Source organism: Euprymna scolopes, chromosome 36 (genome assembly GCF_053919585.1).
Source record: "Euprymna scolopes isolate OS-2025 chromosome 36, ASM5391958v1, whole genome shotgun sequence".
Classification (NCBI taxonomy): domain Eukaryota; kingdom Metazoa; phylum Mollusca; class Cephalopoda; order Sepiida; family Sepiolidae; genus Euprymna; species Euprymna scolopes.
In genome coordinates this window covers 94,234,549-94,249,998 of record NC_136517.1, presented here as the reverse complement: position 1 = coordinate 94,249,998, position 15,450 = coordinate 94,234,549, and the positions used below count along the sequence as shown (strand labels likewise).

The following is a 15,450-nucleotide window of genomic DNA, read 5'->3' as shown; positions in this document are numbered from 1 at the left end:
GGTACCATGTAACCTAGTACTACCTGCCTCATGGTCGGGTCACCGGCGACTAAACTGGTTCCCCCACCAGACTTGTTTGGTGAGGAGGGCGGCTAGTCTCCCTGAAGGATTAAAAACAAGACCTTCCAAAGGGCGAATGAACTCTTTTTCTGGGTCAACGGCCAACTAGCACCGTGTATATTTGTGTGTGTGTATTGGGGTAGAGAGGGCTCCCGTAAGCCATGGTGAAGGCACCCTTTCTAGGATAAGCAAATCTCTGATTTAAAAAACCATAAAGCGGAAGACCAGTACCCGCATTAAGCTGGTCTGCAGTTTAATTTGTTGCTGGCTATCTTGCTCTTGCTTATTGCTGGATCTCAACATTTTGAACCGAGAGAGAGACTTAGCTGTTGTACAAGACTCTTTAACATCATATTTGTATAGATACTCCCTCAGACATTTGGGCTCATGGATTTTAAATGTCTGAGGGAGTGGCACTCGTCTGACAAGACGTTGCAATCATCATGTGTGTGTATTTGTGTATATGTATGTGTGTATGTGTGTGTGCAAAGATGACAAGTTAAACACATTCTACATGATTGGAGAGAAAAAGAGAGATAAGAAAAGGAAAGAGAGAGAGAGAGAGAGAGAAAGAAGGGAGAAAAGAAAAAAGGGGAAAATTAAATTATTTTGTCATGATTGAAGAGAGAGCGGAGGAGAGAGAGAGAGAGAAAAGATAACAGAGAGAGAGAGACAAAGAGAGAGAGAGAGACAAAGAGAAAGGGGGAGGAAGAAATGGACAGAAATGGAGAGGGGAGAATGGAAAAAAGGGGCAGATTAAATCGATTGGGTTATTGTTTGAATCAAATGCAAATTTACAATTGTTGCGATTTGTTGATATAGAAAAAAAAAAATGAAAACTTACAGGTGTTTGTACCATCGACTGCCGTTGTGTTCTCATGCGTTTGATTATTTCAAATAAACTGAAATCTGCCGTAATATTCTGAAAAATAGAAAAAAAATAGAAAAATAGAAAAATGTCCAAATGTTTTTGTTATTGAAATCATAGTGAAATTAATTTTTATTGATTTATGTTTTTTATCTAAAAATAATTAAATAATTGTACATTTTATAATTGAATTATAAATGACGGGAAATTATTGTCAATGAATCGATTTGAATGTCGAACCCAACTTTTTGTTTTTTAAATCTCACCCTGAACATAACAAATTTTTAGGGAGTGTGAGAATCTCATGAAATTTACCCCCCCCCACACACACAAAAATTCCATTGAATTCAAATTCTTTCTGATTCTCAGGACTCACTAAAATAAAAAAGTTGGAAAGAAAAAAACAATCATATCTTGGCCAATAATTGACGCATTTTTTTAATTCTAATATCTTTTGTAGAATACAGCTCATTCGAAGAAAGAAACTTGGAGAGAGAGAGAGAAACTTGGAGAGAGAGAGAAAAACTGGGAGAGAGAGAGAAAAACTGGGAGAGAGAGAGAAACTGGGAGAGAGAGAGAAACTGGGAGAGAGAGAGAGAAAAACTGGGAGAGAGAGAGAGAAAAACTGGGAGAGAGAGAGAGAGAAAAACTGGGAGAGAGAGAGAGAGAAAAACTGGGAGAGAGAGAGAGAGAAAAACTGGGAGAGAGAGAGAGAGAAAAACTGGGAGAGAGAGAGAGAGAAAAACTGGGAGAGAGAGAGAGAGAAAAACTGGGAGAGAGAGAGAGAGAAAAACTGGGAGAGAGAGAGAGAGAAAAACTGGGAGTGAGAGAGAGAGAGAAACTGGGAGAGAGAGAGAGAAACTGGGAGAGAGAGAGAGAAACTGGGAGAGAGAGAGAGAAACTGGGAGAGAGAGAGAGAGAGAGAGAGAGAGAGAGAGAGAGAGAGAGAGAGAGAGAGAGAAATTTGGAGAGTACCAATATATGTTTTAGCACACATTTTCTTTGATTAACGTAGGGAAACAGATATTAAATAGCTCACATTAATTATAATACTAGGGGGGGGGGCTTGCCTTATTTTAAAATATACTGAAATGTATTTTAATTCATGCAGGATTTGTATTTATTATTACAGAGCAAATTCTCTATTGAATATCATATTGTACCTAATATACAGTACTGATGTCAAAAGTTTTAAAAAATGATTTGTGTGCCATCAGCTAGCATCGAAACTAAAATAGTGCTCCAGCCGTGTTCCCTACCGTTTGAGCTATTGACAGATAAGAAAGATTTAAAATTGTAACGATCACTCACCCACACGTGTAACGATCACTCACCCACACGTATGTAACGATCACTCACCCACACACACATGTAACGATCACTCACACACACACACACACATGTAACGATCACTCACACACACACATGTAACGATCACTCACACACACATGTAACGATCACTCACACACACATGTAACGATCACTCACACACACACATGTAACGATCACACACACACACACATGTAACGATCACTCACACACACACACACACACGTGTAACGATCACTCACACACACGTGTAACGATCACACACACTCACACGTAACAATCATACTCAGAAATGTTAAAACACGAAATACTTACTCCATCTTTCAGCAAAGTCTGAGCATAATCAATAGAGCATATAGTTCCTGTCCGTCCACAACCCGCACTAAAAGTAGAACATAAAAAAAATGTGACTCACTCTAATCAACAACGAATTAAAATATTTTTAAGTTGGATTTAGAAAAGATTAAAAAATCTTTCCTTAACCTTTTCAGAAAAAAAAAAAAAAATGAAAAAAGAAACAAACAAAAAAAAAAACGAACAAAAAAATGAAAAAAAGAAAAAAATGGAAGAAAAAATTAAAAGAAATTTTTTTTCAAATTGTTCAATAATTAATGTTGCATTCTCATTTTTGTAGATATTTACATTTTTCAAACCAATTTAATTAACTAGTCTCATTCTTCAGACTACTGTTATCATCTTGAGTGTCGTTTTCACAACATGTCAGCCAATGTAACCTCCAACCTTATTTATGTGTGCATTGTTGAACTCTAATATCTACACAGATTTTGAAATGAAATTCTTTATTCAATCCACATCGGTTACATTCTCTCGTTTCGTTAGCCATGACTGAGTAGAAGCCCTAAGTAATTTGCAATTGTATTTTGAGTGTCGCCCTCATCAAGGATTGAACCTTCAACCTCCAGAAAAGTGTTACTTTACAAATGAGTTTTACCAAGTACTTTATTGACTCTGCAAACCGTTTTAGCATGAATTTTGAGAGTATTTTCTTGTATCGTATTGTGTTCATGCCATAGATGAAATCATGGTTAGTGTTCTCCATAAGCTTCGGTCCATTCTTGGTCCGATTCCTCTGAAGACATCACATGATTTTGAACTTGGCAAAATACATGGGGTGAGTTGCAATTCCCTTCCCCAGTGCAGTGGCATCAGGCTCGCCTGTTTGCACCTATTCATTGTCCTTAGATCATCCGCATAGCTGCAGTCGAATAACATAACTCTTAACACCATAGAACCGTTGATCTACTACAGATTAATCCTTCTCCATGGTCATCCAACGTCCTGCTGCCGACGTCATTAGAGTTACCTTCTCCTAGATGCATATCTTAACTAAGACTAGGGGTGCATCTGTCCCAGTGAATTAATGCGCCTCCAGATACCAACCTGGAAATTTCTTATGACTCGGGATGGTACATACAGCACTTGGAAGTTCCAAATGGTCACCCATCTGGTACTGGCTAGGCTCATCATTGCTAAACTTCAGTGATCTGGTGGTAACCGATGTGTCAACCGGTGCGTTAACATATAAATAACTATATATATATATATATATATATATATATATATATATATATATATATATATATATTAGTGATGAGACGATTCCAATATTTTTCCTCAGTTCCGATTCCGAATCTTCATAAATCTCTAACTATTTAACTATAAGATTGTTATTTTCCCAGATTTTCATAAAAACACATGTTAAATGTGCAGATATTTTCCTAGACGTAAAATTACATTTATCGAAAGTGATCTATCGATTTTAGCTTTACTTGTATTTTAAAATCAATTAATATTTATTATTTTATCATTATTACCAGCAATGGAAGATTTTGATTTAAACAAAATCAAATTAAAAAAAAAGACAATTAAAAGAATCGTTTTGGCATTGGAAAATAGGCAACAATTTTTCCGATTCTGATACAATTCCGATACCCCCAAATCTTCCGATTTTTCCGATGCCGATTAATCGCTCCAACACTTTCATATATATATATATATATATATATATATATATATATACTAGAGTTTGCAGCCCAATTAAACGTGCAAAATTATAGCCCGTTCACTTATGATTGCTTATGAGTGTTTTTATACCAAATTGGTTGAATATGATTAAATTTGTGCCCATTTTTTCATTAAATACTAATCTCTAGTAATCCCCAACTGTGCCTTCAACAAAGTTCCACAGGTATGCAGTTCTAAGAAAGAAACTTTGTTCATGGAATCTACGTTTATGTTTAGGCACAGACTAGACGAGTGTTTTTCATGAACGTCAGGCAAGATGGGACCAAAGATTGGAGCTCGGACGAGCACTTACTATGAAAATAACAATAAAGCAGAGACAGGCTTGCAACATCTCTTCTGTGGGAAAAAGGCTGCAGAGAAGAGAAAAGGCCCCCCCCCATCCCACTAGGCTACAAAGACTATTTTGAACTCTGTCAAGGCAAGATAAGGGCTTCTAGCAGTTCCTGCCCAGATATGGCAACAGTACTCCATCCTTGGATGTACTTGACTTTTATACAGGTACAGATATTTATTATTACAAGGGCAATTCTGTGTTGAACATTATATATATATATATATATATATATATAACACGGAAATTACATAATTGTCGATGCAATAATTTATTTCAACCTTATGGTATTTTCAAGCATCTAAACTAGACAATTACATTTTTGATACTGAAATAAAGAAAGAAAAAGAATCGGGACCCTTTTCTCTTTCTTTCTTTATTTCAGTATCAAAAATGTAATTGTCTAGATGCTTGAAAATACCATAAGGTTGAAATAAATTATTGCATCGACAATTATGTAATTTCCGTGTTATATTTTAATGTTATTGCTCTGTTTACCACATTGAGCTCTCATACCCGGATTTCCTCCTGGAATTATTCCATTATAACACACACACATATATATATATATATATAAGTACTGATTAAAATAAAAATGATTTGGGTGCCATCAGCTAGAATTGAAACCAAAATATTTAACGCTTCAGCTGCATTCGTTACCGTTTGAGCTTACCTGACAGATAGATAAGAAACCACACTTAGCTCTGATTAGTTTACGCAGGTGCAAACTAATAGAAATGTCAGCAAAAGTTTAAATGAACATAGAACCCGGGACACAACATTAAAAATTCGTAACAAAATACAGTACAGTATATATAATACACATGTATATAATCAAATAACATTATAAATAACACCATAAGGCGGGGCAAATACCGTAACCATCGTATTCCACATCGTAACATGAAAAAAAAAAATGTATCCTAGGGCTACCGTATTCCAGGGTTCTACTGTAGTTGGTAAGTATAATTTTGTTTATAGTTTCTTACATCTAGACAAACACAGACAGACACACATCTGTTTTATTTATATATAGATTATATAACAAATACTGACCCAACGGATCACGTGTCTTGTAGCAATTCTTTAAAACTTTGGTAATATTCTATTTACATTATTCTCAGATCCTGCCAATCCATTAATATCTAATTGTTTGAATATACTTCCTGGCATTTTGCACAGATTGAAGCCTTATCAACCATACAAAGAGAAAAACGTATTTGAAAGGAAGGAAAACAAGGAGGAAAATAACAAAAGAAAAGAAAGACGAAAAAAAAAGGCAAAGTAAGGAATAAAAAGAAAAAAAAAACCTAAAGGAAAAAAAAAGAAACAAAAGAAGAAAAAAGAAGAAAAATTCTTCTTTTTACCTGCAATGGACAACAACAGGAATATCTTTCCTTGTTCTTTCCGACAACATTGTAATCGCATCTAAAATGGAAGTTTGATCTTCAACGTCTGGGACGCCATGATCAGGCCATTCCGCTAAATGAAGCTGCGTGATTTCTCGAACTTCATCATTGTGTTTAGCTTTCAATTTACGAATTATAAAATCCGAAGAAACTTTATTTTCCATTTCCTGTAAAAAAAAAAATAAATAAATAAATAAATAAATAAAAAAAAAAAAAAAATAAATAAAAAAATAAAAATAAAAAAATAAAATAAATAAAAAATAAAATAAATAAATAAAAAAATAAAAAATAAATAAAATAAATTAATAAAAAATAAAATAAATAAAATAAATAAATAAAAAAAAAAATAAATAAAATAAATAAATAAAAAAAAATAAATAAAATAAAATAAATAAATAAAATAAATAAATAAAAAACAAAAAAAAAAAAATAAAAAAAAAAAATAAAATAAATAAATAATAAAAAAAAAAAAATAAATAAATAAAAAAATAAAATAAAATAAAATAAATAAATAAAAAAATAAAAAATAGGAAAGACTAAAATGTCCTTTCCAGGTATTTTATTATATTTTGATGACCTTCATTATTTCAAGTATAAAATATGAAAATTTGAGGGTCATAAGATAACTTGAACTTTTAACAACAAATCAATAAATATTTTTTTTCCAACTTTTTTTTTTTTTTTTAAGTAACCAAGGTCCGGAAAAACATTGTATTCCACATTGTAACATGAAAAAAAAAAAAAAAAAAAAAAAAAAAAGAACTGTATCCTAGGACCACCGTATCCCGATGTTCTACTGTAGTTGGTAAGTATAATTTTGTCTATAGTTTCTTACATAAAGTCAGACATAGACAGGCACACATACATCTACTACTGTATATGACGTTTTCAAAATTAAGGTCAATAAGTATTTCCTGTCTTTGCAATAATCATACCACTAGACAGGGCCCAACCTGTTATGTCTTGAACTGTCATCTAAGCTTCAACCTCTGTCCCATTGATGACATGTATCCCTCTGCCTGTTCTACAAGTATTTTAATAAGTGAATGCTCTGATGAACTGCAAGCACTTGTACCCCCTCGACGTAAATACCCGCAACAAACATGACTAGCAACTAAATCCCACCCCTACACAGTAGCAGATCCCTAGATGTAAGAGAGCTTTCTACTCCAGTAGTTACTTCCTCAGAACTGCTAGACTCTGGAACTCCCTTCCCCAACTGCACTGACATGCAGAAGTTCAACTGTAATGTGAACATCTTGCTGTCCAACTACCTACATAGTACTCCTGTAGCTAATGTCTCTGATAGTAGCCCCCTACATCAAAGTGGCAATATGCCTTGTTTGGGGTGAAAATGTAATTAAAAAAAAAAAATAAATAAATAAAATAATCATCGTTTGTTCTTTACATCAAGTGGTTTTATACCTTGTCTGGAGTGATTTCCATATAAAACAAAAATTGCAATCAGAAACATTCCGGCAGATATGAATCCTCAACTGGAAAAGTACTTCAAACTTTGTTATGGACTCGTAGGTTACAAAAAGAAAGTTTTTTTTTTCTTTTCTCTGATAGTAGCCCCCTACATCAAAGTGGCAATAGGTAGGTTACAAAAAAAAAAAAGTTTTTCTTTTCTTTTCTCTAATTAAAATCACATTGATTGAGATTGTCGGACTGACTTCCTCATCTTGGTTGTTATCGTCACAACGTTTCGGCCGTTTTGCCCTCCGGCCTTCATCAGGTGTTTTGTATCGAACCGGGGAACCATTTGTTAGGAGTCTCGAACCCAACCCTTTATTGTTATTACGGGGGTACCATGTTTGGACTCCAGCTAGGCTTTGGGACATAGTTGCTGATTCTCTGTTTTGAATGTTACTTTTTTACTGCCTTCGTTCAGGATTGAACTCAGCACCTTTTGGGTAACTGTAAACTTTGATACAACGTCTAGGACCACTCGGCCATATGTCACTAGGACAATTCTTAGTTGGTTTTTGTTAATGTTAAACCTATGTTGCTATTCAAGGTTTTCTCTCTCTATCAGAGGTGTCCACATTGCATTCAGCTCTATGCTTGGTTTGCTCAGTAGGTTGTTATGTCCGAGCATGTGAGCTGTTTCTTTAAGTTTTCTCACTTTCCAGTGGGTCTCTCTGTTTATTATTTTTACTTCATCCCAGAGGGCAAAACGGCCGAAACGTTGTGACGATAACAACCAAGATGAGGAAGTCAGTCCGACAATCTCATTCAATGAAAACACCTCATCTCAAAAATACAGACAATTACTTAAAATTACATGTCGGAATATAAAAAAAGACATGTTTTGTTGCTCCGTCTCTTTAATGTTCACCATGTGGTCTGCTGGGATGGTGAAATCTACGATTTAACAGGGTTTTTCCTTCTTGTTAGTTATTACGACATCTGGTCTCATTATTTCGATGGGTGTATTCGTTTGTATCCCTGTTTGCCCTCATTGCTATTGGTGGTAATTGCGAAGGTAATTATTGAAGGAAACCAGTTTAGTCTTGGCAGCATTGAATGTGACCATCCATTTTGCAGTTGGTAAGTATAATTTTGTTAATAGTTTCTTACATCAAGACAGACACACATACATCTACTACGGTATGTTTTCAAAACTAAGGTCAATAAGTATTTCCTGTCTTTGCAATAATCTTACTACTCACCCTGTGGTCAGCTGGGACAGCAAAATCTACAATTTGAGAGGATTTTTCTTTCTTGTTAATTATGACATCCGGTCTTCTTGCTTAGATGGGTTTATCCGTCTGTATGTCCATGTCCCATAGGATTTTGTGGTCCTTATTTTCGTGTACTGTTGTGGGCTTTTTGTCTGTGCATTCGAAATGCAGTTGTTTGTATAATTCCCAGTGTATTGCCTTCCCCACTTGGTCATGCCTGTTTTTGTATTCCTTTTGGGCCAGTTTACTGCATTCACTTACTATATGGTATATCGTTATTGTTAATATTGTTAATGTTGTTATTGTGATTGTTGTTATTATTATGGTCATCATTATTACTGTCGTTATTGTTATTATTGCGGTTTCTCTCTCTTGTGAAGGTTGAAATACAAAAAAAGACGTGGACAGAAATGTGAAGGGGTTCATACCAAAAATGAAGGCCTTTATTTCTAAGATTCATTTTTGGCAGTGTAAAATTTTTTTTAGACTCACCAATTGTACGTCGACCGTACCAAATGTTTTGCTTTCACCATCTTTTGGCCAGTACCGTTCACACTTGGGCTGCACGACAAAAAAAAAAAAAAAATGCAATAAGTAAAAAAACGAAAAGGAATCATAAAAAAAAAATTTCTTATATTCACATGCTCTTCATCTGAGAAATTTTAAAGTTCAAGATTATACAGATGAGCTACCCACTAGAAAACTCTTGAATAAACATGAACAAAGCTTCTTTCTTAGAAGTGCGCGCCTGTGGAACTCTCTTCCGTTTTGCCTGTTTCCCACCTGACTACAACTTGGATGTCTTCAAGTCCAACATAAACAAATTCCTGATAAACCGCCCCCTTAAGTAATCCAATTTATCAAATCTCCATTACTAACGATTACTACGATATTATCACATTGATTACTGTACACGCAATAGCCCTTATCCTCGAGTGGCCCCCGGGCCTTGATAAGTGGTGACTCCCACGTAAAAAAAAAAAAAAAAAAAAACTTATTCTGCAGAGTTTCAAATATATAATCTTTCTCTTTCATAATCCTTCACAGATATGGCAGGGTAACTTGCCAGCATTTGCTGCTTCTTGTAGCGGGACTATATTATGCACGTTTGCGTGTCGTGTCAAACCGCTTGCAGATTTACATACCCGCCCACAGATATTACAACAATACTTGGGTGTCTGGGTGGCAGCACATCCTCATAAAATTGTTGTCTAATTTTCCATCCAACCAGATGTCTAACATTTACCCCTATTTTAGTGAGTCCAACCAAGAGATCTTTTCAGGATTCTAGCCGTCCCTTTCAGTGCAATCGTTTGTATTTCACTTGCACTTGGTTCACCGGGTCCTTATGTAACCTCACGTGGTTCACCAAGCCAGCTTTAGACAGAAGAATCTGTTTCAGATTGTACATTTCAGATTTTAAACATACAATACTAAATGAAAGATGAGGAATAAAAGTTATAACTTATTATATGATACAGTTTTGATAACATAATTATTAATGTTGGGACGATTAATCGGAATTAGGAATCGGAAAAATCGGAAGATTTGTGGGTATCTGAATCGGAAAACATTGGTGCCTATTTTCCGATGCCAAAAACGATTCTTTTAATTGTCTTTTTTATTTGATTTTGTTTAAAGTAAAATCTCCCACTGCTGGTAATAATAAAATATTTATTGATTTTAAAATACCAGTAAAGCTAAAATCGATAGATCATCCTCTACAAGTGTATTTTGATGTTTAGGAAAATATCTGCATATTTAACGTGTGTTTTTGCGAAAATCGGGGGAAATAACAATTCTATAGTTAAATAATTGGAGATTTGTAAAGAAGCGGAATCAGTAATTTCGCACGGAATCAGTAATTGTATTGGAATCGTCCCATCATTAATATAATATATATATATATATATATATATATGTATGTATATACACGAGATAAAATATATATGCATGTTTAATATATATATATATATATATATATATATATATATATAAATTAAACATACATATATATTTTATCTCGTGTATATACATAAATACATACATACATACATTTATGTATATACACAAGATAAAATATATATGTATGTTTAATATATATATATATATTTATATATATATATATTAAACATACATATATATTTTATCTCGTGTATATACATAAGTACATACACACACATATTCATAGATAGATAAAAACACATACATATATAAACATATACATATATACATACCTTATTGCTTTCTTCCTCTTTACAAGCCATCACCACCGTGTCAACATGAAGTTCCATTATCATCCGCCAGAAATCCCCGACCGTGTTAGGTAACGGCCCCTGAGATGCAATGTAGCCATGACCTTTGCTTGCAGACTAAGAAAAAAAAAAAAAAAAAGCAAAGATAAATTTTGAAAAATATAGACACTATAGTTTCTTTTTTAAATTCTTTAGGCAAATATGTGTGTGTGCGTGTGGGGGGGGGGTCATATATCCTAAGTTTTAATTTTCTCATCACTTTGTTTTCATTGCGGATGGGGCATTCTACAAAATGTCAAAAATTCTCCCATTAGTTTAGTTACTCCAACTGAGAGATCTTTTTAAGATTCTAACCGTTCCTTTAAGTGCAATTGATTGTATTTCTCTTGCACTTGGTTCACCGAGTATATTTGCCAGATAGTTTTTGAAATTAGTCCTTTTTTCATTAGCCCGCTTGCTCCTATAATGACTTATGATGGATTCCTTCTTAAGATTCCATTTTTTTTTCTCACTACTGATGCATATTCGTTTATTCAATATGGATGGTACACCAATCAGGGGTGTAGGATAAGTAAACACTTTATACCTAGGTATTTCAAAGCCTAATGCTTCTTATCAGAAGAGGAGAGAAGACGCTAGGTAACATATTAAAGATGTGATGTCTAGTGATAGCTACATTAGGAGCAAATTAATGGGGCATGAGAGGAAAAAGATAATACATTAAAACTGTGGAAGGGGGAGGGAAATAGGAGAACTACAGTGCTCTATGCGATAGAGGAGGAGGAGGATAGCTGATATTACAAAATGAAGATAGGTGGATACTATGTATGTCATGGTGGGGGTATGAGGTGAGTGTTCACTTTTTTTGTTTTAATTTTCTTATCACTTTGATTTTGCTGGGGATGGGGCATTCTACCGGACGCCAGACATTCTCCCATTAGTTTAGTTACCGATTCTAACCGTCCCTTTAAGTGCTATTGTTTGTATTTCTCTTGCACTTAGTTCACAGGGTATATTCGCCAGATAGTTTTTGAAATTCTTTTTAATTAGCCCGGTTGCTCCTATAATGATTGTTATGATTGATACCTTCTTAAGATTCCGGTTTCTTTTCATGTCGTACATAAGTCCTTGGGATTTTGTTATTTTCTCCCTCTCTGCTCTGTTAAGGCCAGCATCATTAGGGATGTTTACTTCAACTAGGGTTGTTACTTTCTCCTTCTTGTCCTTAACAAGTTTGTGTGGGGTCACATATCTTAACAAATGGGTGTGCATGTGTAGTCATATATTTTAAATATATGCGCGTGTGTGTATGTATGTGTGCATATTCATATATCTTGAATGATTGTATGTATGTGTGTAGCCATATATCTTAAATATATGTATATGTGTGTGTGTGTGTGTGTGTGTGTGTGTGTGTGTGTGTGTGTGTGTGTACTCATATCTTAAATATGTGTGCATGTGGTCATATATCTTAAATTTGTGTGTGAATGCGTATAGTCATATCTTAACAAATATGTGTGTACGTGTGTGTGTGATCATATATCTTAAATGCGTGTGTGCATGTGTAGTCATATATCTTAACAGATATATGTGTGTGAAGTCATATTAACAAATGTGTGTAGCCATTTATTTATAACAAAGATGTGTGTGTAAGCATAAATAGCAAATGTGTGAAGGTGGCGAGGTGATGTGACACACACATATATATATACTAGCAAAAGTACCCGTCGTTGACTGGGTTCAAAAACAACCTACAGAAAATGGACTCTGATTTATAAAAGTATGATAAAGCAAGGGTTGTAAAGAGATAGCTTCGAATTTGGGGGTATCAAAACCAAAGCAAAATATGATGAAAGTAAAAATAAAATAGATAAACCCCATAATTTATTATACCATCCCTGTTCACACTGAAACACTTATCACAATATTCTGTGGATCTATATTTAAAAACCTTGTTAAACTTTGTGACATCTTTCCATTCTATGGAGGTCAGGCGCGAACGAACACCCCATAATTTTATTATACCATCCCTATTTAAGTTAAAACATACTTATCAAAGTATTCTTATGTACATCTATATCAAAAACACTTGTAAACGTTTTTTTTTTAATTTTTAAATTTTTTATTTCCATACTTTGTGGACCAGGCGCGCACGCAGACCCCACAATTTTAATGAACCACTGTTTTGTCAGATCAAACATATCCATTCCTGTGTCTCGATACATCTTCTATCATTATATGTAATCAGTTTTTTAAAATAGTCAACCATATAGGAGCCTATTTGTGACCAGACACACACGCATACACACAGCTTTATATTATAGATATATTTTTGGATTTTACCGTCATCGGATAATTTACCTTTCACCAGACTATCCATTCACGTGTAATCACCTTTTTCTTCACTATATTCCCTCTGCTTCACTTTTTGTTATCAAGTAAGATCTTTGACTTACTTGTTGTTTCATCAAATACTTTTGTATGCAAAATCCGATCTTGCATTTTGCTAATTCCTATCCTCTGATGAGAAGGAAAGTATTTCTTCGAAACTCTGCGGATTAAGGACTATCCACTTATCAAGTGTTTCCTTTTCAGATTAAATATGTTTTTAACTATTTTTCAAAGGGTTTTTTAACATGTTTTATTAACTGTTTACTCTTATCTATATATCTATAAAAGTGAACGTGTCTGTCTGTCTGTCTGTCTGTGTACATTTCCCTACGCAATAACTCTGTCAATTTTTAGTCTATAGACTCGAAATTTGAAATACCGGGTACTGAGATTTGGGAAAATCGATGTGACGGGTGTCAGCCAGAAATTTGGCTGTTAAGGGGTCAAATTTCAACGATTTGACCTTTAAGAACTCTACCAAACTCCTCCGACAATTTTGGGTCTAGACACTTGAAATTTTAGATATAGGTTCCTTGAACCTGGATCTAACTTAATAAAGTGATTTGAGCCCGAAACTATAAATTTTAAGGGGTCATATTAGGGGTCAAATTAAAAAAAAAATTGACTTTTTTTTTGTTTTGCTAAGCGTACACCTCAAAACACCAGGGCAACGCCGGGCTGAAATGCTAGTATATATATATATATATATATATATATATATATATATATACACACACACACACCCAAGGTAAATGGTATTCAAGAATGATAACTAATGAATTTGAGAGTGCTCAATAAAAGAAGAGCAAGATATATTTTTATTGATATAAGCAAATTTACAGGCTAATATTTCGGACAAAAAACAAAAGCTCTCGTCAGGTGGTTTAATAAATGGTTGTTTCCCACAGAAGAAGCCAGTCCTCAAATTTTCCGGCATGGATTTCTTATTCATTTATGAGTGACGAGGGAGGGAGAGGGAGACATCGCATTGTTAATTCAAGCTTTCTTGCATTTCTTTCTTCAACCTATTCTGTGTCCCTTGACATGTCTGTCTCGTCCAAAATCGGAAGGCAAACTGCACTTGCATGCGAGTCAAAAGATATCTTCCTCTTTCTTTTTCATGCGTCGTTTTCTTTCACACGAACTGAATAACATCTCACGGGTCACCACTAACCCTAGTTACCACATTTAACATACGTCATCACTTAACCTTTGGACTCTTTTTGCACTAACCAACCTTCACAGCAAAATCAATTTCCAATATGCCGGTGTAACCTGGGAGAGTTTATATATCATATGTATGACTCTACGCCATTTTCGAAGTTTTTATATGTGTATCGACGTGGCTAAGATGATAATGAATAATGCTAGAAAGCTATGTATTTTGGTTTTGATTGTACCTATTTACTATGCCTCCCCACAGGACAGAGTTAGACACCAGGGTCGTTTTTTAACGTGGAGAAAAGGTACAAAAATAAAAATTGTCTCAGTCGTGAAGGATTTCTCCTCCACCGAAAGAGAACAAGAAATGGAAGTGCAGCATCTGAAGAACAGATGGTATTTATTTGCTCCCCCACCGAGCAAATTAGGCACAAGGCCGATTTTTAATGTGAGGAGTGAAGGGAGGGGGAAGGGAAAAAGGGGACCAGCTCCCGAGAGGTGGGAAATGGGAGCTGGTTAAAGGTCAGGCATGTGGGGTTGCCCCCACATCTTGTCTTTGCTAGTCATAGCTAGTCATAGCTTGCAGTATCTGTCGGAACAGATACTACACTTTGATCTTTACCAAAAGGCAAGTTTTGGTTTTGATTGTAGCTGACGACACCCAAATCATTTTTTTGAAAACTTTTGAAATCACTACTATATAGGGTAGAACGATAAATTTGTCACCCCTAAAGAACACAACACTTAAAACATTTATTGCAAAAATCCATTCAGTTACTTTATTATGTCATAGAGCTGACATCTATTCAGCATTAATCACCTCCTCAATATGGGTCTGGAACTACGACCATGTCTTTTTCACAAGTGCTAGTGGAGGCTCAGCAAATACTCGGCGGATGGCAGTGATCAGACT

At 34.7% G+C, this 15,450-nt stretch overlaps 1 protein-coding gene across 2 annotated transcripts in view; it reads right to left on the bottom strand.

Moving 5' to 3' along the window:
* LOC145260680 (uncharacterized) overlaps positions 1-15,450 on the bottom strand; it is a 239,568-nt gene that overhangs the window by 50,759 nt on the left and 173,359 nt on the right. For both annotated transcript variants that reach the window (XM_080119061.1, XM_080119060.1), the window contains exons 4-8: positions 10,968-11,102; positions 9,223-9,291; positions 6,002-6,210; positions 2,573-2,639; positions 905-982 (exon numbers count right to left, since the gene is read on the bottom strand). In XM_080119061.1, coding sequence (XP_079975187.1) covers positions 905-982; positions 2,573-2,639; positions 6,002-6,210; positions 9,223-9,291; positions 10,968-11,102 — 558 coding nt within the window. The remainder of the gene's footprint in view (positions 1-904; positions 983-2,572; positions 2,640-6,001; positions 6,211-9,222; positions 9,292-10,967; positions 11,103-15,450) is intronic.